Source organism: Rutilus rutilus (genome assembly GCF_951802725.1).
Source record: "Rutilus rutilus genome assembly, chromosome: 6".
Classification (NCBI taxonomy): Eukaryota; Metazoa; Chordata; class Actinopteri; order Cypriniformes; family Leuciscidae; genus Rutilus; species Rutilus rutilus.
Genome location: NC_140214.1, coordinates 22,338,074 through 22,362,013, shown reverse-complemented (window position 1 = coordinate 22,362,013; position 23,940 = coordinate 22,338,074). Strand labels below are relative to the sequence as shown.

At 37.4% G+C, this 23,940-nt stretch overlaps 2 protein-coding genes across 5 annotated transcripts in view; both read left to right on the top strand.

Annotated features, from left to right (window-relative positions):
- pde4ca (phosphodiesterase 4C, cAMP-specific a) overlaps positions 1 to 7,282 on the top strand; it is a 38,791-nt gene extending 31,509 nt beyond the window's left edge. For 3 of the 4 annotated variants that reach the window (XM_084410888.1, XM_084410889.1, XM_084410890.1), the window contains exons 7-15: positions 1,154 to 1,247; positions 1,936 to 2,108; positions 2,225 to 2,323; positions 2,408 to 2,572; positions 2,658 to 2,757; positions 2,843 to 2,997; positions 3,112 to 3,234; positions 3,327 to 3,509; positions 4,826 to 7,276. In XM_084410888.1, the coding sequence (XP_084267014.1) occupies positions 1,154 to 1,247; positions 1,936 to 2,108; positions 2,225 to 2,323; positions 2,408 to 2,572; positions 2,658 to 2,757; positions 2,843 to 2,997; positions 3,112 to 3,234; positions 3,327 to 3,509; positions 4,826 to 5,317 (1,584 nt within the window). In that variant the 3' untranslated portion in view covers positions 5,318 to 7,276. Of the gene's footprint in view, positions 1 to 149; positions 548 to 1,153; positions 1,248 to 1,935; positions 2,109 to 2,224; positions 2,324 to 2,407; positions 2,573 to 2,657; positions 2,758 to 2,842; positions 2,998 to 3,111; positions 3,235 to 3,326; positions 3,510 to 4,825 lie in introns of those variants that run through there. The other variant, XM_084410891.1, reaches the window with a different exon arrangement.
- Positions 7,283 to 7,892: 610 nt separating this feature from the next.
- On the top strand, positions 7,893 to 14,202 carry rab3aa (RAB3A, member RAS oncogene family, a). The gene is made up of 5 exons (XM_084410907.1): positions 7,893 to 8,033; positions 9,844 to 10,071; positions 10,218 to 10,336; positions 12,002 to 12,126; positions 12,231 to 14,202. Exons 2-5 carry the CDS (start codon positions 9,844 to 9,846, stop codon positions 12,419 to 12,421), a joined length of 663 nt encoding a protein of 220 aa, XP_084267033.1. The 5' UTR covers positions 7,893 to 8,033; the 3' UTR covers positions 12,422 to 14,202.
- Positions 14,203 to 23,940: the final 9,738 nt, after the last annotated feature.

Here is a 23,940-nt window from a genome sequence, read left to right as displayed (position 1 = left end):
TAAAGCTTTTCGACTTCAAACCAAGTGCACATGGTGCAGCCCCAGCCCCCTGTATCCACCCCATCCAGCCCCCTTGCATGTGCTGTGGAGCCGAGAGCCAATCAGAAGCCTCCCCCTGACCCAGTCTCTGTTGCCAAACTCATCTGATTGGCTGGCGAGTGGCATCGAGTAGGGAGAGAGGGGGCTGCTGGGAGGAGCCTGATCTCTGTGTTTACACATGAATCAGGCAGAGTAGGAGAGCAGAGCATGCGGCAGCGATGCAAACTTGCTCCAGTCAGCGGCACACGCTCTCAGCCCGCCACAGGTGCAGCCCATGGCAGCTGGAGCTCCCGGTGCTGGGCTGAGCTCTGTGGTGCCGCCACATCATGAGCTGTGGACCGTTAGACTGCTGTGGAACCGGGGAGCTCGGGCAATCTGGACCGGAGCACAGAGCGTGTCTGCAGCATGTGCACCGGCCGCAGGGAGCTTCTGTTTTATTCAAGCTTCATTTGGTGCTGAAATGCCAGACGTCAGTTACTTGCTCTCTTTGTCGTGGATGTATGTTCAGGTAAGGCTCGTGTTGTGATTCTGCACATTCAGCTGTGCACTTTCATTTGGCAGCATCATGCTGGGAACAAGCTCTGAAGTTGAGAGGGATGCTCTTGTTGACACTCTATAAATTACAGATGGTGCAGAGTGTTGGTGTGAGGATGTCAGTCTGGGTGTGTTTCTGATGTCACAGTGTGTGTGTGTGTGTGTGTGTGTGTGTGTGTGTGTGTGTGTATAGCTCCTACAGTACTACTGTACATTTGCTGCCTCAGTCGGAAGTGTTTCATTCTGAAACCTTGTGTATGATTACATAATAGCACTACACATATGAAAGGCACTCCTCCTGCTTGGTCCAGCCCCTAATCTTGGATGCCTGTAGCAGCTGAATGAAGGGCTGTTACCACTCTGAATGCAGCTATATTCAGATCTGAGCATCTAAGTCATGTGATGTTTCACACCTTAACGTTTCTTAATTAAACATGTTGCACATATTTGTAGTTTTGATCTCAAAAGATTCGGTTGGGCTTTGTATGGAAATATGAAAATGAATTGTATGGATTTATTCAAATGAAATACAAGTTGGAGATGCTGATTCTCAAAGTGTACGTGTTTTCTTGTTCTACAGTTCAAAAGGATGCTGAATCGAGAGCTTACCCAGTTGTCAGAGACTAGCAAGTCAGGAAACCAGGTCTCAGAGTTCATCTCAAGCACCTTCTTAGGTAAAATCGACTAGTGAAAATCCTTTTTCTAATTTAATACAAATGTTTTCATTTTAGATTATACTATTGGCAAAGCACAAAAATATAATGAATTGTGGAAAAAAATCTTATAAGTATATAAGATTTTTTTCCACAATTCATAATATTTTTGTGTTTGCCATATATATATTTACATATCACTTTTTAGCTTTCATTTATTGTTTTATTTTTTGTCATTTTTGTATCTCAACTAATTTTCTAGTTTTTTGTTTTGTTGAACTTTTCTATGTAATATTTATCTTATTTTTTTTCAGCTTTATTACAATTAACAAAGACATTTTAATAGTTTTAGTTAACAGTAACAACACCGCTTTAAAAACAACATTCACTCAAGCTGAGATGGACTCCTCAAATCCATGTTATCCAGCATGATTTAAGAATGTCGAGAATGAGAATTTGAGCATGAAGAGCATTTTGTGCATCAGTGGAAGCAGAAAATGCTGACCTAAAATGGCCAATGTCACAAATTTGCTTCAGATTTGGTTAGTGACTCAAAATCATTTTACATCATAACGTTTCTTTGTTTTAAATCTTAAAACTTTCCATTTATTTCCTGGTTTAAATTCTGTTTTTTTCACAGGTTTTCAGTGCTCATTTAATGAGCTGTGTCATTGTGTATAGTTATATATAAAATGAATCTGTGTTGCAGAGAAGCAACATGATATGGAGATTATGTCCCCATCAACCAAGGAGAAGGAGAAGAAAAAGCGGCTCATGTCTCAGATCAGTGGAGTGAAGAAACCCACACACAGCTCCAGTGTCGCAGCTTCCAGCATCCCACGCTTTGGCATCAGTACTGACCAGGAAGATCTGCTGGCCAAGGTGAGCTCTCACGGCCAGTGAAACACCCTATCAGCAACTAAAATCACCACAGTTTATCTGCAGTGATTATAACAAAGTCCAATACTGTTTTAATTGCATCCAACTCCCTTTTGCAGGAGTTAGAGGACTTTGACAAATGGGGTGTGGATATTTTCAAGATATCCAAGTATTCTGGCAACCGACCGCTAACAGTAGCGATGTACACAACATTTCAGGTACAAAATGGGGAACAGAAAACTTCTCATGTAGTTTTGTTCAAACCATGACAATAACAAGTGTCCTGAACCTGTAATCCACAGGAAAGAGACCTGTTGAAATCCTTTAAAATTCCTGTAGACACATTCATTACTTACATGATGGCATTGGAGGAGAACTATCACTCAGATGTTGCATACCATAACAGCATCCACGCAGCTGACGTGGTCCAGTCCACCAATGTCCTGCTGTCCACCCCTGCCCTGGAGGTTTGTCTCAATCAACTCCCTTTTCATCATCTGCTCATTAGTCTCTGAAGCAAGGCTTTTCATTCGCGGAATTCTGTTTTGCTAGGCTGTATTCACCGACCTTGAGATCTTGGCCGCAGTGTTTGCTAGTGCAATACATGACGTGGACCACCCTGGAGTGTCCAACCAGTTCCTCATCAACACAAGTGAGTGGCCACGGCAGAGCAACAGCATCTTGTCATTGTGGTTGCACGCTGTGTTGTTTACTAAGAGCCTAATACTTTTCTTCAGACTCAGAGTTGGCTCTTATGTACAACGATTCCTCTGTTCTGGAGAACCACCACCTGGCTGTTGGCTTCAAACTGCTGCAGGAAGAAAACTGTGACATTTTCCAGAACCTGACCAAGAAACAGAGGCAGTCTCTACGCAAAATGGTCATTGACATGGTGAGGAAATGGAGGCAATGACAAATCTGTGAGGCTATGATGAAGAGGTCCATGTCTGAGAACTACAATCAACACGTGGTTTTATTTATTTATCGTGTATTTAACTCCTTACAGGTACTAGCCACTGATATGTCAAAGCATATGAACCTGTTAGCGGATCTCAAGACCATGGTAGAGACCAAGAAGGTGACAAGTCTGGGTGTGCTATTGTTAGACAACTATTCTGATCGCATACAGGTATACTTTCAGCTTTCGTGGCACAAAGCCATTTTATATTGATACAAATTAAAAGTCCATAATTAAAAATGTATGGTTAATCAAATGCTTAGGTTCTTCAGAACATGGTGCACTGCGCTGACCTGAGCAACCCAACAAAGCCCCTGGAGCTGTACCGTCAGTGGACCGATCGCATCATGGTGGAGTTTTTTACTCAGGGGGACCGAGAGAGAGACAAGGGCATGGAGATCAGCCCCATGTGTGATAAACACAATGCTTCCATTGAGAAATCACAGGTGAGTGAGGAGAAAATGATAGGCCACAAACAGTCTTTGAAGATTTCGGGCCTCATTATGTTATTTAGATTAATCTATAGCTTTATAATCGTTTTTTTTTTTATTATAATATAATATAATATAATAATATCAAATATAAATATATTATATTGTAATAATAAAATATATGTTGTAATATAAATGTGTGTTGTTAAAAATCATTTATGTTAATTGAAATAAAGCTGAAATAAAATAAAATATAAGATGAAAAACTAAAAACTAAAACGACAATTAGAAATGTTGTAATTTAATTAAAATAAAATAAGTTGTTATTTATCTAAACTGATGTAAAATTAATTAAAGCTAAACAGAAATCTAACACAAAACAAATATTAAACAAATGTACATAAAAAAAACTCAAATGAAACTTAAAAATATAAAATGTAAATAATTTTTTTTTTTTAGTTTTAAAAAATATTAATGCAGACTATAATAAAACATAAATAATACTAAAATAACACTGATTCCTGATCAGCACTCTGGAGGACCATAACAAAAATAGTATATAAAGTGTGTATATGTATATGTGTGTGTGTGTGTGTGTGTGTGTGTGTGTGTGTGTGTGTGTGTGTGTGTGTACACAGATAGATTAATATTATATAAAGCTAAAAATCGATATTATGAAATTTGATATATCCATATATGTTTTTTATATACAGCTCTGGAAAAAATTAAGAGACCACTGCAAAATTATCAGTTTCTCTGGTTTTACTATTTATAGGTATGTGTTTGGGTCAAATTAACATTTTTGTTTTATTCTATAAAATACTGACAACATTTCTCCCAAATTCCAAATAGAAATATTGTCATTTAGAGCATTTATTTGCAGAAAACGACAACTGGTCAAAATAACAAAAAAGATGCAGTGTTGTCAGACACTGTAATTTTATCACAGGACGTCTGTAATATTAATGGCCAATTCGCACGGGATAAGATAGTGTGAGGGGTAACTTGATTTGCGCATCGCCGCCACCTTCCTGGTGTCGTTTTCTGCAAATAAATGCTCTAAATGACAATATTTTTATGTGGAATTTGGGAGAAATGTTGTCAGTAATTTATAGAATAAAACAAAAATGTTAATTTTACCCAAACACATACCTATAAATAGTAAAACCAGAGAAACTGATAATTTTGCAGTGGTCTCTCAATTTTTTCCAGAGCTGTATATTAGGGATGCTATATCTGTAAGTAACATGAGTACCAGCACTTGTATACAATTATTAGTGGAAATCCACTTTTTGTAAAATCATATTGACTGTGTATGCTTCATTCATCAGGTGGGCTTTATTGACTACATCGTGCACCCACTGTGGGAGACCTGGGCGGATCTGGTTCACCCTGATGCCCAGGAGATTCTCGACACGCTGGAGGACAATCGAGAGTGGTACCAGAGCATGATCCCTCACAGTCCCACTTCCACCCCTGAGGAAAAGGGCGGTGTGGTTGGGATGGGAGCGATGGGTGGAGGCATCGCCTCAGCGGGGGAGAAATTCCAATTCGAACTGACCTTAGAAGAGGAAGGGGAGTCTGACGTTGAAAGTCCGGTGGACGAAGAATTCACCACCATTGCAGAGGATTCCTCCTGGACAGATCCAGAAAGCAAACATCCGTCTTCGGCTCCCCGCACACATCACACCAACCTGACCGCCCGCTCCCCTGGCTGCAGGACAATGTCTTTTAAGATTGGTGAACCGCCAGACAGTGAAGATGAAGATAGAGAACTTGACCAAGAAGGGAAAAGCGTATCGTGCCTGCGCCTGGGAACATAACACTAGTGCACTTTTCCGTTTAGTTTTCGTTTTCTTTCGTACCTCTTCTTCACCACCTCCCTATCCTTCTCCATCCCATTCTTAGCTTCCTCGGACAGAGGCGACGCAGTGAAGGAGAGCAAAGGATAGGTAGGAAAGCTTCTATGGGACGTTTTTTTTACACAGTAGTCACCTTGCACTGGAGAGAGCTCCTACTCTACAGACTGTCAAACCATGAAGCTTTCTTAAAACTTTCTCAACAGTTTCATGACTTCGGGATGCTGGAAACTGCCTGTGTTATATGGACTGAGGAAATGTACTCAAATGTCTTCCTGTGACATCCCAGGTTTAAAGTTAACAAACAAGTGGACCTTTGAGAGCCGTCCGAACATATTGATTGATAAACAGGACACTTTTTATGTGAGACGTATGTGCACTAAAATGTTTTTTAAAAGATACACTGTTGACTTAAAGCTGGTCTATTATTAGCTGAACAAAAACAACCTAACCTTAACACAACAGAACATCTCAGGATTCAAAGAAACGATTGCTTTCATGTAGCAAACAGCTTGAGGGTACCCACATAGTGACCGCCGTCTTCCTTGGATCGCTAAAAAAAATCTGTAGACTGAAGTCGAGCCATGATTGTGATCTTTTGTATTTGTATGTGACGCCACCTAGTGCTTAATAGTGGAACTGGAGCCACATTTATAGGATTTACCACTCCAGCTGAACACCATGGCTTTGTATTGTTGTTCCTTTGCACAGATGATACTCATTTGACTATTATAATTTTAACTTAAAACCCTTCTCACATTTATTTGTAGTATTGCTGCTTTAATTTATGACATTCACATGGTTTACATATGCTTCTCGTTTATTTTTCTATTCTGCTTCATCCAAAGCATGAGCGTAAGCATTAATACGTTGTATGTCACTGTTTTAAATCGGCTTGCTTAGGTAGCACTTTAGAGATATCTTTGTCATTACCAAACGTTGCTCCATCATTAAGGGCTGGAGTCATTATTAGCGTACAGAAGACTATGATTGGCTGTGATCAGCAGGGTAACCAGCATGTGTACGTACCCTGTAAGGTGGTTGTGCACCTCTTGAAGGCTGAGCTAGAACGGAAACCCACATTCGCTGTGTAGGAAGTGATCGATGTCCTTAAACCACATGTGTACTTTCTCTCTGTTTCTGTGCTGGTCACACTGAAAAATATGAGGTATATTACCATCTGTACAAATGTATGTCTAAACAGAAGTGAGCACTTTGTTCTAAAACAAGAGCTGAGCGCTGCAAGAGAAATTCAGTTGTCTAACACTAAAGCCAAAGTTTGTTTTCTGTGCCAGACCTTTTATGTTCTTTGGTTTTTGGCGATTGATCAGTGCTCTGCTCTTCACAGGGACATAGCCAATGACAGTACAAGTGCCAAGCAAGCATGATCCATGCTGTACTGTAATTTCCATTGTGCCACTGGCTAATTTCCATCAATGACATCTACTACTGTCAGTAACATACTGATTGGATAATTTAGTTGTCTTTCTTCTTTATTCAAAACTGTTGTTTTGCCAAGCTGAAATTTTATTTAAGATTATTCATGATAAATAACAGGTTTCATAAGTCTTTCTGACGCAATGTGCTCATTGTAAGTCAGATTTTTTGTGTGTGTCCTTTTTATACCATGGTATGAATTTTAATATTGGAGACAGTGAATCTTTGTATGTAAATGGGGCTTTTAATTATTGGCTATATGTTCATCTTAATGTCAGTCTGTGCTTTTAACAGCAATGTTTCGTGTGGTGAAAGAAATGCTGAGTGGCCATGCAAAGTTTCGCCTGACTATACAACGCACACCTGTGTTTGTTCTCATTCTGTCGCAGATCTGACAATCCCAACAGTACTGTTTTACCACTACAATGCTGTTACTAATGTTGCTGTGATTGTTTTCCTGTTCCCAATGCCAATAAACAAAGAAATATTAGTAAGCTGGACTCTTTGTGTTATATGGAAGGCAGCCCATTTTTGCCACATGAGAAAAACCCCTGATAATTATGACATAAAAAGTCACAATTCTGAAAAACTCAATTGTAACATAATAAGTTGAAATTATGGAATCATAACCATAATTATGATCCTTGAGAAATAATAGTCGGAATTATGACATAAAAGGTCGAAACTGTTTCTCGCATAATTTCGAACTTTTGTCATAACTTCATTATTTCAACTTTGATGTATTCATCTTATATGAATTAAGACTTTTCATTGAAATTATGAACTGTACAAAATTATTATGAAATGGGCTTCCCTGATATTAAACAAAAACGTCTAATAAGTCTATAAAAATAACCCCTGGTTTCAGACAAGGTTTAAGCTAGTCCCAGACTAAAATGCATGTTTGAGCTGTTTTAACTGAAAGCAACTTGCACTGACATATCTTAAAATATGTTTATAAAAGCTACTTAAATGTCCTAATTGAACTATGGCATGATCCTGGCTTAATCTAAACCCTGTCTGTGAAACCGGGCCTACAAATCTGAAAAGTCTTGTTGCTTCATGCATCCAGAAGACAGCTAAATCGCTAAGGTGACCGAGCGAGCGTGTGATTAGCTCATCCACATGTCAATCATTGTTTAGCCCCGCCCCCAGCTGACTCCCGACGAGTGACGAAAGCACGAGCGCAGGTGCACAGGCTGGGAACTGCATCCAAACCACACCAAATAAACCTCCTCTTACGGTAAGATGGGCTTTCTCTACCAACATCATGACGCTTAATCTTGCTTTTATTTCGAAATGATCCAAGAAGTCGCATAAAAACTTTAGGAAATCAGTGGTTTTAATTTAAAAACGACGTAACCTACATTTGACATCGCTAAGTGGGGTGGCTCACAAACAGCCTCTGCTGTATAATAATCCATCGCTGCATGCTAAAACATTTCAACTGGCTTTTGACACTCGGCACACTGTCGCTCGCTAGCAGTTATGATGGATGCTATCTGTTTGTTTGTTTGATCGATGCGGTGTTAGTCACTCACTGACCCGAATGAAAATGGAAATCAGTCCGTGTGTTAAGCGGATAGATGCTAACCAGAGCTCTATGGACTTAACCATTATCAGCCATACAGCAGCCAGCAGACTCGCTCACACAGGCTGCCGTTTATTGTGAACGTAGCAGCACTTCTCAAACGCAACGGTTTCCTGCTCCTATCTTGTACGCCAAGCCTGAACCATATGTTTGAATTTAGCCTTGATGTGTCTGCTCAGGTGGCCTGATTAATTACAGACTGAATAAACCTGAAATGAACATTCAGAGGTTGGTTTTTCCCTATATGGGAAGGAAACCCCTTGGTCATCCTCTAGAAAATGGAAATATATTTTCATAATCTTCCCCTGACAACGTCGTGTGCTCAGTTCCTGACAGCCAGTTAAGCACAGGGTTTAGCCGGCACAAAACCTTTAAAATCCCTGGCTACACTGACTGCCTAGCTCAATCTAGAAGGATACAGGGATACTAGTGCCAGTTACACCCTATATTCGCTTTGAATTTGTATTGTGATTCAGCAAACAGACTGAATAGGAAAACATATTTGTTTTCAACACATACACATTGCCAGGAACCGTTTCTGATGCCATTGTGCAATATTGAATTGTACAGTATATGAATAATCAACTTTGTATTTATGTCAGTTGCCCTAATTGCTTCCATGGTAAATATTTGGAGAATACACGAGAAGGACTTCAGTTTAATTTATTGGGAAAGACACAATATCCTGCAGTTACTTGTTTCTACTTTTCAGTTGTGCAAATCAAATATTTCTGTGTTCAATAAACATAACCTGCTCTCATAAATTGTGTGGCTTTGTTGATCTGCTTACCATATTGTTTATTATTCAGAGAGAATATGAAATGGGTCAGTCCATCTCAAGTTGTCCAAAAAATAATGCAGTTGGTTGCTTGATCATTTAAAAAAAATTCAAATGTATTTTTTTTATTGATTGATTACCTCTATGAATTAGTATTGCAAAAGCAACTGTTTTTTTTTTTTTTTTTACTTTAACCATAGCAACTGTCTAAAATGCTGCATTTTTATTATGTTTATACATCTGTTCATTTATCAATACACGAGTATCCCCCCCTAATAACCCTAGTTCTGTAACCAGTGAAATCTCAAATTCACATTTATTTAACATTTACATTTATTAATTTAGCAGACGATAAAAATATCATAAAGGACTTATATCTGTGAAAAATTCAGGTTCCTTTCTGGTCCACCACCAGAGACAATTAACCTCCATTTTTTTTCTTAATTGCACTTTTCTTCCATACAAAAATTAAAATTAAAAGAAGAATGCACATTATACTTATTTAACAAGGTATCCCTTAAGAAGGATTTAGGACTGAGACTCAAATTTGTCTGAAATTTGACTCAAAGGCTGTTTCATGTTGATTTGAATAGAATAGGCTACTATTATTATGTACGGTATGACAATAAAATAGCGATTTTAAGAATGACCTTCTTTGGCAGTGAATCTGTTTTGTTGTTGCAGATGGCCTCAGCAAATGATGCTCGATATGGACAAAAAGAGTCTACGGATCAGAACTTTGATTACATGTTTAAGATCCTGATCATTGGTAACAGCAGTGTTGGAAAAACCAGTTTCCTGTTCCGCTATGCTGATGACTCCTTCACACCCGCTTTTGTCAGCACTGTCGGCATAGACTTCAAAGTGAAGACCATCTATCGGAATGACAAGAGGATAAAGCTCCAAATATGGGTGAGGAGTTTATCCCAAAGCATCCTTTAATTTTCCTTTAATTTTTCTTTCTGCTTTCTTATGATACATATCATTGATTTTGGTTAAGAGTTGTTTTATTAATAGAAACCACAAGACATTTTCATTCCAACTATTGTATATTTCAGGACACTGCTGGGCAGGAAAGGTACAGGACCATCACCACCGCATACTATCGTGGCGCTATGGGTTTCATTCTTATGTATGACATCACCAATGAGGATTCCTTTAATGCCGTTCAGGACTGGTACGATGGTGCTTGTTTTATCTGTATTTCATCAAATTTACACATTTGCAAAGATATGACTTAGTTTCTGTCAAAATGCCGCCTGTCCTGAGAGCATACACTATATATTTGCATCGACCTGGTGTGATGTGATATGGTTCAAGCCACTAGTAATGGGCTTTATGCACAGCTGCACTACTTCCTGAACTTCAGGCAGGTCCTTTGTTTCCTGTCTGCCATTATTGGACAAACTGATTAATTCAGGTGGTCAGGCACACCTGGATTAATCAGTTTGTCCAATAATGGCAGACAGGAAACAAAGGACCTGCCTGAAGTTCAGGAAGTAGTGCAGCTGTGCATAAAGCCCATTGATCCACAGATTCCACACTGAACACAAAATTGCTACACATGACACGATCACAGCGAGTCCAAACATCTGTGCTGTTTAAAGTTGGCATGAAATGAAAATTCACCCTGCCTATGTTAATAATCTTATTGTGAATGATTCTTCCTTGTGTATATATGTTTCTTTTTTCTTTTTTCAATTTGACCTCACCTAATGTTGTTATAAAAATGTTACAAATCAGTCTTTCGGTGGAACGAAACAACTTCTCTCTGGTGACGTATGGTGGGGTTCTCCAGTCATTTAGTATTTACTCTGCTTAAACCTCGTCACTCGACAATCGACTGCAAGCTTGCATTTATCTACCTTTACATCTCAAAATCCAATGAAAAACAATGGATAGAACCATGTCCCTGTCCTACTTTTTTATTTTATTTGAATTAATTATACTTAAATGTACCTCACAATACAGAAGAAAAGATCTGGCGCTACATCCATTTCGTCGGGAATTGAATACGTGGAGCGTGATTTTTGGAAAGTTAATTTCACGCCTGTACAGTAGAGGGCGCAGCTCAAACCTTTCAGCTGTTCTGCCATTCTGGATCGCAGAAGAATAGGATGCAAGGAAAAGAAAGTTCACTGTTACTTCAGCAATAAAAAATGAAACCGATGCGAAGTTTAACTAAAGTAAATTTTGCTTATTGTTATGGTTGAATTGGATCATCGAAGGTCAGCAGCAAAGACATTGATTAATAAAGTGAGATGAAATACAGAAAGAATATGTTTTAATTTTGCAGGTGTTTGTAATATAATACTGAATCTGGTTTTGTACACATTTAGTCTAGAACTACAATAACCATCATGTTCACACAACTCTTCTGCGCCTTAATCATGATTTCTCTCAACATGGGGACAGAAGAGCTGTCAGTCAATAAATGGGAAAACAAAGTAACTTGCATGACTTTTTTGTAAAAGTAACTGATATTTTGTTGTAAATTTGAAAGTAATGCGTTACTTTGCTAATTACTTTAAAAAAGTAATCTGATTACGTAACTTGCGTTACTAAATGCGTTATAACCGATAATGCATGGAACCAAACAACGATAAAATATCATGGCGCTTTTCGTGGTTGCAGCTGGTTAGGATAAGAGTTATCACGTCATGACTGGTACACAAGGACACAATGTCAAAAGCGTTTAGTTTTTGCGCCTTTTTAAATGGAATTTATCTGTTTTTTATTATTCAATTAAAAAATATATATTTTTAAAATTATTTATTATTTGATTACAGTAGTAATTTGGCGGTTAAAATGCTTTTTCCTTATGACCTCTCATTGTTCTTAGGTCCACCCAGATTAAGACATATTCATGGGACAACGCTCAAGTGCTGCTGGTGGGAAATAAGTGTGACATGGAAGACGAGAGAGTGGTTGCTTCAGAGAGGGGGAGACAGCTGTCCGAACAGTTAGGTGAGTTTTCCTGAACAGAGTGGGGTTTTTTTAACACTTTTGCGTCTAACAAGACTTGTTTTCCTATAGCTCTTATTTTACTTTGAGGCTTTTGCTTGTCACAGGCTTTAAGTATTTTGAGGCCAGTGCCAAGGACAACATCAACGTGAAGCAGGCATTTGAGCGTCTGGTGGACATAATCTGTGACAGGATGTCAGAGAACGTGGATTCGGCGGATCCGTCCGTCGTCGGAAACAAGCAGGGCCCTCAGCTAAATGAGCAGCCACAACGCTCCAACAAGGACTGTGCTTGCTAAGGGCCGCTTTCAACCTCTCAACCATTCCCCTGCAGATTGAACAATGGACCGCTCTACGAAGGAAGGCTTTGGTAAGAGAAGAGCTGATGGGATGTCACTTCTCTCTGTCACTTTTGCGAGGTTGGCTTCAGCGCATTTGTGTTTTTCTGATTATGTTGGTATCGGTAGCCAATGCTCCTCTCATCTCTTAATAATTTAACTGAATCGTTATAGTACTTTTTGACTAAATTTCTGAATAATTAGATGTATATTTTGTGTCAAATGAATTCCAACGTGAAATGTTCATGAGCATTTTTATGTATGTTTTGGGCTTCATCAAAGTCAAATTTACACAAATATCCCGAATACATTGCCAAGAGATCTTTTATTCTTTTCTAAACCGACCAATATATAGTTGGGGACTGTATACAGACTGTTGTGTGGAAACCATCAGCATAAAGGCTCATCCCAAGATACAAAGTTTGAATGAATCCTACGCTTGAATATTTCGTAAAGTACTGTTTCGCTCTTTTATTTAATTTTTTAAATTAAAGAGTGAAAACTGAATGAAAACACTCATTTACTCCCTATTACTTTTAAATAACAGCAGGTGTATTTTGTAAAACATATTATATAAGTAAAAATGGTATACGTGTAATAATAGATGTAATTAGGAAGAGATAACTATGATGTGCTTAATTGCTTCTTGTTTTTGTAATATGAAGGAATTAATGAATTTAAGTGTTTTTTCAGTTACATGTTCTGCTTTTACTCCGGTTCCTACACATAGTCTACTCAAACTCCCCGTTTTACCATGAAGTAAAAAGTGTGAGTGTTTGTGTGCATGTTAGTATGTCATCCTAGTGTAGATATTTAGTTTCTACAGGCTGAAAACACAATGATACTTTAATAAAGAGAAACTTCATCACATAATAGCAGCTAATGTGTTTCTGGACAATATTATATTTTGAAAAGACAGTAATATTAAAACAAAATCCGTTATCATTTAGGCATCGGAAAAACTACAAATACTGCAAAGATATTAATTAGTTGCACCAGTTATTGATCATGCGTGTCAGTTAAATCACTAGATTAATTGTTATTAAATATGTTAATTTACTGCTTTATTTATTGCTTATTTATTTAAATGCGTTTTATTGGTGTACGTGTTCTGCGTTAGATCAAGAGGACTACTGCTATTCTTATAAAACAGGCCTGAAACGCTGAAATGTCTCACTTTTATAAATCAGTTTTAAACACAAAAGAGGATGAATGATTGAAAACCTCATGTGCTGATTTTTCCCTATGCAATTCAGAAGCTTTGTTATACCAAATAGTCACTGGATATGTGGTGTTTATAAGGTGCGTAATTTATACCTTACGCTTATATCCTGTTTACAGTCCGTCCTAAACAAATAGCAAACCACTGGGATTTACTTGTTTTTTTTTATACAGAGAAGTTTGACACTAGAACGCTTTATATGGAGAGTAATCACAAGTCATAAAACTTAGTTTGAAAGGCAGAAGTTTTGGTTTTGATACTCGTTTTGTTGTTGGGCAGTTTGAGTTTTGTTCGTTTGTTTTGTAAATTGTACAATAGTTCTCCCATTCCCACACTAGAAAAGAAAACTTTATGGATATACGTCATATAATGCTGTTTTTCACCCTGAGAGTGAATGGGTAGAAGAAACCACTGTATTAGCAACTGATATAAGCAGGACTCTCGATGTTATGAGTTTTATTCTGAATGAAATGGCCACTTTCATCTGTTTGAGTTAAATAAAAAGCTATGTTTGAATCCTATTGTGACTTACTGTCATTGGTATTGACCTGTGACCTCCTTTGAGATGTAATTGGGGTGTGCTGCTTGACAAATGGATGCCCAAAGGTGTGATGTCGTTATTTTTTTTATAATGATCACTTTTCTTAGTTTACATTGAATGTGTATGATGTCGTATGAAACAACCAAGAGTTTGCGACACACTCTTGTGTCTTCAGATTATTTAATTATTTTTTTGATGAATGACAAGTACACAGATGCTAAACGAAGAGAGTCTTGGGAATTGAAATCATCCACGTGTTAAACGTACTGTATAAATCACCTTCTTTCCGAGCCTCGTCACATAATCTAAACGTTTTCTCAGAAAGATCAAATAGCCATTGAGATCCGCACAGATTCATGGATGAACGTTGCTGTGAACTTGCAACTGGAGGCCTACAGAAACCTGTTACAACAAACGCTCTGCATTATATTACAACTTGTACAATATGGCTGCGTTCGGCTCTTGTTTTCAGATGTTCGTGGATAGTACCGCTGATGTCTATGGCATTTGTGATGGACAGATGATGATGTCATCCACCGCGGATCCTTTGCAGTGTAACAGGAGTTTTTTGGAAGTTTCTTGGGGACAGCATGATTCTTTAATCTGTATGGACGGGTGTTCTTCTGTCGTGGAGGACGGTTGTACACGCTCGACTCCAACAGAAGAGCTTTACACCACACAGAAGGGACAGATACGAGGAGAAAGGCTTATGTTCGACGGCTCAAACGCAGATAGACCAGAGATCAATCTGAACACCAACATGTCGAGGTTCACCTGCCAGTGGCTGGAGCGACAGTGCTGTGAGAAAACCTACTGCACAATGAAGGAGCTCATCTCTCATCTGACAGCAGAGCATGTGTCGGCGCAATCCAGTTACATATGTTTATGGGAAGATTGTTCCCGTCAAAGGAATCCATTCAAGGCCAAGTACAAACTGATCAATCACCTGAGAGTCCACACGGGTGAAAAGCCCTTTCAGTGCTCCTTCGGATGTGGAAGAGAGTTTGCACGGGCAGAAAACCTGAAAATTCATGAAAGGACGCATACAGGTGACGCTTTATTTGTTATTGCTGCTTTTTTTTTCGTTGATGTTACATGAAGGGATTTTAATTTTCATGATATCATTAAATTTTTCAAATCTTCTTTTGTTCCAGGTGAAAAACCTTTCAGGTGCCCTTTTGAGGCTTGCGAAAGGCGTTTTGCAAACAGCAGTGATAAGCAAAAGCACATACGTGTCCACTCGCCTCACAAACAATACGTTTGCATGTACTGTAGTAAATCATACTCTCATGCCAGCTCCCTCAGAAAACACACAAAGGTAAATTATAACTTATAAGTTTATATAAGTGGTTTTACACAACCTATTTTTCTGTCCAAATTGTGCTGACAGAAAATATAAAATGTACTTCGACTCAATAACTGTATGATATATTATTTTAATAAGTTAGAAATACTTTAACTTTCTCTTTGCATTTTTATCTTTTCTATCTCTTTTTCATCATTGCAGGTCCATCTGCCAGTCCTGGAATACACTCAGAACTACAGCTATGTGACCAGCTATAGAGATCCAGCCTTTTTCAAGTAATATTTTAAGGTGTGCTCTAGTACAAAAAAGTAGTTGTTTTTTGTTTGGTGATCCATTTTTGTCAGAAATAAGTGTTAACGTGAAAATGGCGTTCCACACCTGATGAATAATTATATAATTGAATAATGTATACAGAGAAAAACAATTACTGTAATTGGATTGATTATGCATCAATGAAATTGAGCAAATCTGGTAGCTGTGGCTGAAAAAACACCCTGTAAATTTTAGAACTTAAAACTAATTTGGGGGGAAAAACATTTTACATGTATTTAAATGTAAATCAAACAGCTCTTGTCTGCTGAATTAGCAAGTCTATGCTGCTACTAAAATCTATTTTGTACTTTTAACATACTGACATCCACCATCATAACACTGGTGGTAAAGAGGAAGCCACATGAAGAATCACAAGTCATGACAAGTAGCTGAGGTAAATATTAATTTATAGAAGACTAATATATGCACATAGTGGTATACACACAAATACTAAACACCATCATGGTAACACAAATGACACTAAAATAATACAATAAACATTAATTTAACAAAAGATCTAACATAACCTAACTGATACTGAAACATAATTATTTAAATGAACATCAAATGTGAGCTGTCACACGGTGAATTCTGGGAATGCCAGTTTACAGCTTTTTCCACTGTAAATTAAGATGATTTGTTCTCTTTTACTTCCAAAAAACGGTACATTTAACATTATTTTACTGTAAAATTACATGAAATGTTAGATCAGTTTTTCCCTGTGTATAGTAAGTGAAATAATATATTAAAGCATCATCTTTGACAACTAAAAACAGTTTGCATGTTAGAATCTTATAAGTTGCACGTCACAGTTACAGCATGTGATAAATAATTGTCACGAACTAAATGTGTGACCCGTCAGTAGCTAAAACTCTGAACACAAGTGTCGAACATGTTTTAATGCAGAATCATCGCAACTTTGTTGTTTTGTAAAGTGATCATGTTCTCTTCAAGTGTAATAAAACATGAAAATTCAGTTTCATTCAGAACATTTTTGATTAGGCACACAATTAAGAGCATTGTAAATGACACGGCTAATAGCAAAAGGTAAATTGGATTGTTAATGTGCTGCTCACAACATTACTGAGGGTGATTCTGGAAAAGACAACGTGTTCTGTTCACCTAGACAGAATAAATCACCCGTAATTGTGTTGATTAGACCAGGCTAACCATCACAGCTAATCTCTCTGTGGATAAAAGCCTCTAATGCATTAGTATCAGGCTACATTTAATTTAAACTGAACTTCAATTTCAATTCCTGTGCGGTAGATTAATTATGTTTGGATTCTTTGTTGAATCCAGAATTGAAACACAATCTTGAGATTGTGATTATAGGTCCTATAAGGTCTAGTCTAGCCTATAGTAATGATTCTTAACTATTCGGTGTAACTGCTCACATGTAGTTAACATGCTGTATGAATGTGTATTATCAGTTCAAAAAGTACATATTAAGTGCAGTTGCTACATCCATCCATTCTCCAAACCGCTTTATCCTCTGCAGGGTCGCGGGACTATAACATGCTAAAAAATAATTTTTGAGAGTGATCCCCAGCGATTCTCATTTGAAAGGTTCTCCCACTGGACCGAATAGTTAAAGCTGCACCTGTCGTTTCAATGTGCAGCTGTCAGAAATACCTGCATGCATTTCTCATTTCCAGCAGTATGACGGGACTTCAGATGCTCTAATAATGTTCATATGCCATTTGCATACTTCATTGATTGGTGTTTTTCCCTTGAGTGTTTCCTGAGCACTATAGCTCTTAAAATCACACTCTACATTATCAGTGCAGATGTTAATGTGTTCACTATATGGTTACTGTTAAGAAAAGTTTGTTAGAATTAAAAAGTTTGTTAGAAACTTGTCTTGTCTTGACTTGTAAAACTGTTGACATACAGGGAACCACATGGTGGCAGAGGTGAGACAGTTCTTGCTATGACAAGAAGAATCAAACATTATTTCAAACCTGGCTGAAATAGAGATGATCTTAAAATATGACTCATATATGACTGTTACATGTCAAAACAGGCATTTTACCTTTTTTTTATTTTTATACTAATATTATAATGAGGCAAAGGACTGATCATGATCATTGATCATGTGTAGTGTGATTTATTTGTAAAATCAAAATATTAGGTTATCAGTAATTCTCAACTCAGCTCAACTCAACTCTACTTTATTTATAGACTTTCAAAGCACTGGACAGAAAAAGATAATAGAGAAAATTTACTTCTCACTGTATTATAAATAACATGAGAGTTTTGATAAAACCACTGTGTTTTTACCAAGTGCAATATGTTCCTGGGTCAACATATTTTTGTTGATTCTGGAGCAACATTCCGGTCTGAAAATTGAGTCCAAACCCCATCCCCATCTCTAAACCTAACCCTACCCATAACGTAACCCCAAAAATCAAAGGGAAATGATTGGTGAGTAACACTGATGTAGAAGCACCTAACCCTGGTTTGTAAGCCTGAACTTGACATAAACCGTAAACTTGTCCCTCAAATATGATTGGTTGATTGGAATGTTGTTCCAGGATCAACATGTTGCACTTGGTGAAAGGCTATAGTATAGGCTATACAGTATACACTGTAAAAAATTATGCCATGACGGCATACGTTTTTAACATTAAGCCAAATTATATCCAAATTATACAGCCAAGGTGATTGTACTTAAAAATGTAATGCAACTGTTTGGTAAAAAAAAAAAGTCAGTGTGGCATAATCAAATTTGAGGAAGTCATTATTTTGCCATGTGACAAGAAAACTATAAAATCATTACAATAACACCTCTTTAGACCCACATGACTGTGTATCAATGTCATAAAAAATGAAAGTCTTTGACTTTTATGAAAAGGCACTTTTTTATTAAGGGCAAACAGAGTTACCAAAAAAACATTTTTAATTCTTGACATGATATATATATATATTTTTAATTACTTTTGATGGTTAGACAAGTCATTAAATCTAATTGTTTTTCAATTTCAATTGAATTCAATTTCAAACAATTACATCCATATGTCATGTTTGCCTAATTCAGGTTAGCCTTTGGAAAAACAACCCACATAATATAACATTGTAACAGTGTGCATTGATGTAGTCTCCAGTCAAAGGTGCTTCTGTGTGGTGACAAACCTGACAGCTGTGATAACGATCAAAAGACATAAGTAACCAGTGCAGAAGTAATTGAAAGTCTGTTTGAAGCCTCAGGCAGGCCCTCTTCTCCATACGGTTTAGACATCCATTAGTGAGCTTGATTTGGTTACAGTAACAGCAGAGCATGCAGGGCTGCTGCACTTTCCTGATGAGTGTACGTGATAAAGAGCACTGGCAGGTGGAGGCTTCTCTGCTGAATGTAAATCATGACGTCAGATGAACATCATATTGTTTGTAGTACTGTACGTTATGGCTTGCCTGAAGTAAAAGCCAACTGTTCTACAGTAGATATTATAAACCTGACTTGACAACAAAAACAAAACTACTCTTCTATCATGGTCACATAATAAATTACAGTATGACTTCAAGTGGCAGCTTCTGTTTTACAACTGAACTGGGAAAATAAATAAACATTCTGTTTGTCTTGTCGAGTCAAACACTGGTCAGCTTGCTGTGCTCTCAATCCCCCAAACAATTATGCGTGGGCGACTCCTGGGCTTTGAGGCTTTTTTAAATTTCCTCTTATTTATGATAATTCACAATGACAATACAGACTGAGAAAATAAAACCATGTACTTGTTCTAAAATAAACCTTCCTGGTGATTCCCTTCTTTGGGATCTTTCACATAGATTAGTTAGAGTTACTAGTTAGAGATCGTTTTGAACAAGAAACCGCTAACCATATCATTTAATTACAAAAACTTTAATTACAATTTTTTTTTTTTACATTTAATTACAAAAACTTATATTTTATTCTTTAAGGATGAAAATAAAAATGGGTTGATGATAGGAATAAACTCAGAATGACTGGAAAGTGGTAAAAATAAACGTTACAAAGAAGAATTAAAACAAATCAAATGTCACAGTGTCTGGTTTTGTGTATCTGTTGATATGTTTGTGGGTGTGGGATCTGTGTGCGTGTTGCTTGTTTGTTGCTTAGAAACCAGCTGATCACTTAAGCAGCCCGCAGTTGCAGCTAGTTAATTCTGTTTGTTAGCTGCCTATATCTAGCGGGAGTGATTATTGCATGGTGTCGGTTCGTCACTCTTGTTTATGCTCTCTTACCCAGTTCCGGTGCCTGAGTTCCTTGCGGAGTTATTTCCTCGATCTCGTCTGTGTTCCCAAACTTCTGGAGATCGTGTGGAGTTCTCGTCATTCCAGTTCCCGGTTGGCATCCACCCAGAATTATTAGCCTTCAATAAACTGTTTGCTTGCATTTGGATCTACGACTCTCATTCTGACATCATAACTGGGGTAAATCCAGCTCAGTCCATCTCATCTGCTTTTCAGGATGTTCCTTGAAGTCTGTATATGTTCAGTCAGCGCAGCCTCCTCATTCCACATAACTAGTGTACATTTACATAGATGAATTTCAAATGAAAATTTAGTATGTTAAAGTTGGCATAAAACAGAAGATGCAATAGTCTTTTCTTCCCTATTGTGATGTGTTTCTGAGTGAAACGGCTTCTCAAACAAGAAAAAATGTAGGATGTGACTTGATTTTGTCCATCAGAAACCGATCGCATGGTTGTGCTTTGCTGTTGCTGTGATGTCATGTGAGTGACAGGTTGTCCCGCCCTCACGCCAGTAAACAACATCAGAAAAGAGATGTCACTGCAAGAATGAGGGGAAGTTATTTTGATTACGAGGACATGAAGTCAATTAAATGAATGATGTGCATGGATAAACAATTGTGTTCAATAAGTAATAGCAGAATTAAGATTTTTAGGTGTCTTCTACTTCTCCTCCCAACAAGATACTTGTACTCATACATGCATCTTCTATTTTTAGAATTATAGAATTATATCTTGTATAATGAAAAAAATATATATATATATATAAATATATATATATATATATATATATATATATATATATTTGTGTATATGCTTAATGTATTACATTTTTTAAAAATCTAATCTTTTATTTTATGTGGAATTGTTGGGGAAAAACTAATTGAAACAATGATAATTCACAAACATTCACAAGGTCCCCTGAGCAACTTTTCAGCAATAACATTTTTACTCTGGGCAGTTAAAAGCCTGAGAAGGGCGATATATTTGGCATTTTTGTGTGTGTGTAATAAAACTCTCATGACTTTTCTGAGGAATAGGGTGATTGGCGGAGATATTCTGGGCAGTGAGGCTCTGCTCTTCATCAGGATCCCTCAGTTGGTGTTGACAGAAGAGCCACAAGGCATATCAAAGGCTGCAGACTGCATGAGGGGAATGCATGTGAGCAGTAGCCAAAACAATAGGTCTAAGTAGATAATGCAGTGCTTGCCAAATCTGCATTAGACTTTATATTGTGTACCTCCATGAGAACCACTATGTCCTTGCTCCACAGTGGCAGTCTTTAAGTGGGATATATACTATGAGTCGGGAATGGTTCATTATTGTCATCCAGGATGTTTTTCTCATGTATGTGACTCACATCAGCAGTGGCAGCAGAGGGCAAAGGTTAGGACTCCTCCAAGACTGACTCATGTTGTTATGTCAAGGACATGTATGACAAATTAACATCCTGGCATTGAGATAAACAACAGCAAATATTTTATATATTGGTTATTGTAAATAGTCTGAAAAATAATAATAAAAAAGCTAAATGTTCTTGTTTGCCTCTAGACTAGAGATTGGTTAGACTTTTACTTCTTTTCATATAGGCCTACTCCCTCACTGTAGTTTATGTTGAGAAAAAAAATCCAACACCTACATTCTATGTAAAATATTACATATTTGTTTATTAGCACCGTCAGGCGGACAAATGTGTTTTTGGGAGACAACATGAAAATCTCAAATATCTATGCAAACAAACTTTAAAAGTCCCTAAGGGTTTGTTGGTGTATTTGGTTTTTGCTTCACCTCGGGATGGCCATGTTGATTTAGGTGTGGACAAACTATGGCACTCTCCAGGGTAAAGCTGCATGGGAATAAGAGCTGTGAGTTTTAGACTATTATATATCATTTAAAAAATCTCAAAACCACAGTTTTTTCATCTGAGATTGCATTTAATTAGTCGGAAGTCGGCTCTTTGCACTAACTTGATTCTGATTGGTCAATCACGGCATCTAGTTGTCTCGTCATCCATATAGTTAGTATACAAGTAGAAAATGCCAGTAATATAGGCCTACTGAAGTTTTCCAGATTTAATTGTGAGCACTAAACTAGGCTATTCTAGTTAGACACAACTTTCTGTTGTGTTTTTTCCCCTTAAATATACAAGTAAGATTCAATATTTCATGCCCACCTATTTATTCATTAGGTGAGTACTTGTTTAGTCAGCGAGATAAATGTACAGTCAGTCTGATTGTACATTATCCCTTGTTTTATGATATAAAGACTATATTTACAATAGATCCAATATTTAATATCAACATAATTCTGATTACTATATCAGCAGAATTCTGATTACTAATAGAGATGTGCTCTTTAACATTTACCCAAACAAACAGGAGGAATAAATATCCTTAATAGTGGCAGGGGAACTGCAGACATCAGCATCCACATTGCTCCCTGAAGGCAACATTAACTTTTGAGCACATGAGTGTATTGAATTAGCCTTCTATTGATGCAGCAACAAGTAATCCACTTACCATGAGACTTATGCACCGCACTCTCTGTCTCTGGGCAGTCCTTTTGTGTCACTGTTAAACTTACCATATTTACTGTCACTTTTTTTTTTCAGAAAAAAAAACGATAAAATTTTTATTATGTTCTCAATTATTTACTGTCTACCATTTAGAGCCACCTCTAGTTACATCTAGTATTGTTATTTTTTTGTCCAAACATTAGAGAGAAAGTCTCCTGAATGTTAAGTTTCCATTCTACAGCATTTCTGGTACAAAATGTCTGCATCATAAGTGGAACAGATTAGCATGATGTTTCTCATGAGAAATCATAAAGCAACTTTCTCACAATTGAATTGCTTTTAGCCATGACATCACTAAGTTTTGTTTGTGCGCTAGACCTTTAGTGCTAGCCACTTTGACTGTTTAAGGGAAGAGATGAGAGGCCTGCAGCTGAATAGTGAAAACACCAATGATGAGGCAGTTGGAATTGCCCTTGGAAGTTCATAGTAAAATAGGCACCAGAGGCCAGAGTCCTCAGAGGCCTCAAAAAATGAGGGAAAGATTAATAGCAGACAGTCACAAAAAAAAAGTACGTAGTTTTAAACTCGTACTTAAAGGAAACTATTTGAAAAATGTCCATGGCTTCATGTGCTTTGGAAAATATAGTGTGTTATAATGTGAAAAGCGCTATTCAAAAACATTGAAATTATATTTATTTCAGTACCTTATTTGATTCTGTCTGCAACATGTAATGTCACTGAATCACTCTTTTCCTGCTTGGCCTCTTTCACGATAGACATCAACATAATGTCCAAGTTGTTTTCCTCATGCTTTATGAAAGTGGCTGAATGCAATATTATTCAGCTATTGACTGTGAGCTTGCTTTAGTATTCACAGAAGGCCATTTATATATTAAGCTGTTCATTTCACAGGTTTAATACCTCGCCCTGATAAAATGCATTAATATAGAGCCGTCAGAATGACTAATGTAAATGCCCATGCTGCCGCGCTATACCAGTTTGTACCTCTTTTGTTATGTGCTTAAAGCTTGGATAATAATTTAATGTGTCATATGCTAATGTTGAGGCTTTTTGCCAAACAATCCATTGAAGAAATTTTGTTTACAAGTGTGTGGAAAGAGAACAGAACATTTCATGTTTAAGAGAAAAAGGTGTCCAAACAAATCATGGGAAAATCTGTCTCTGCCCTCAAGGGTCTCTCTCTGTCTCTCTCTCACCCCCACTTTTTGCTTCTATGACCATGGACGTATCCGGCCCCCACAGTGACGCCCCCGCTGTGGGTCCCTGGTGTAGTTGTAGGACTATGGGAGAGGTATAAGAGGGGCGTAGAGGAAATGCACCGGGCACTCTGTCAT

What these genes read in the sequence shown, in the direction of transcription:
- rab3aa (XM_084410907.1), top strand. Translation starts at nt 9,844, where the DNA reads ATGGCCTCAGCAAATGATGCTCGATATGGACAAAAAGAGTCTACGGAT. An exon ending in TTTAATGCCGTTCAGGACTG is followed by an intron (nt 10,337 to 12,001) that starts GTACGATGGTGC and finishes CATTGTTCTTAG; the next exon opens with GTCCACCCAGATTAAGACAT. An exon ending in ACAGCTGTCCGAACAGTTAG is followed by an intron (nt 12,127 to 12,230) that starts GTGAGTTTTCCT and finishes TGCTTGTCACAG; the next exon opens with GCTTTAAGTATTTTGAGGCC.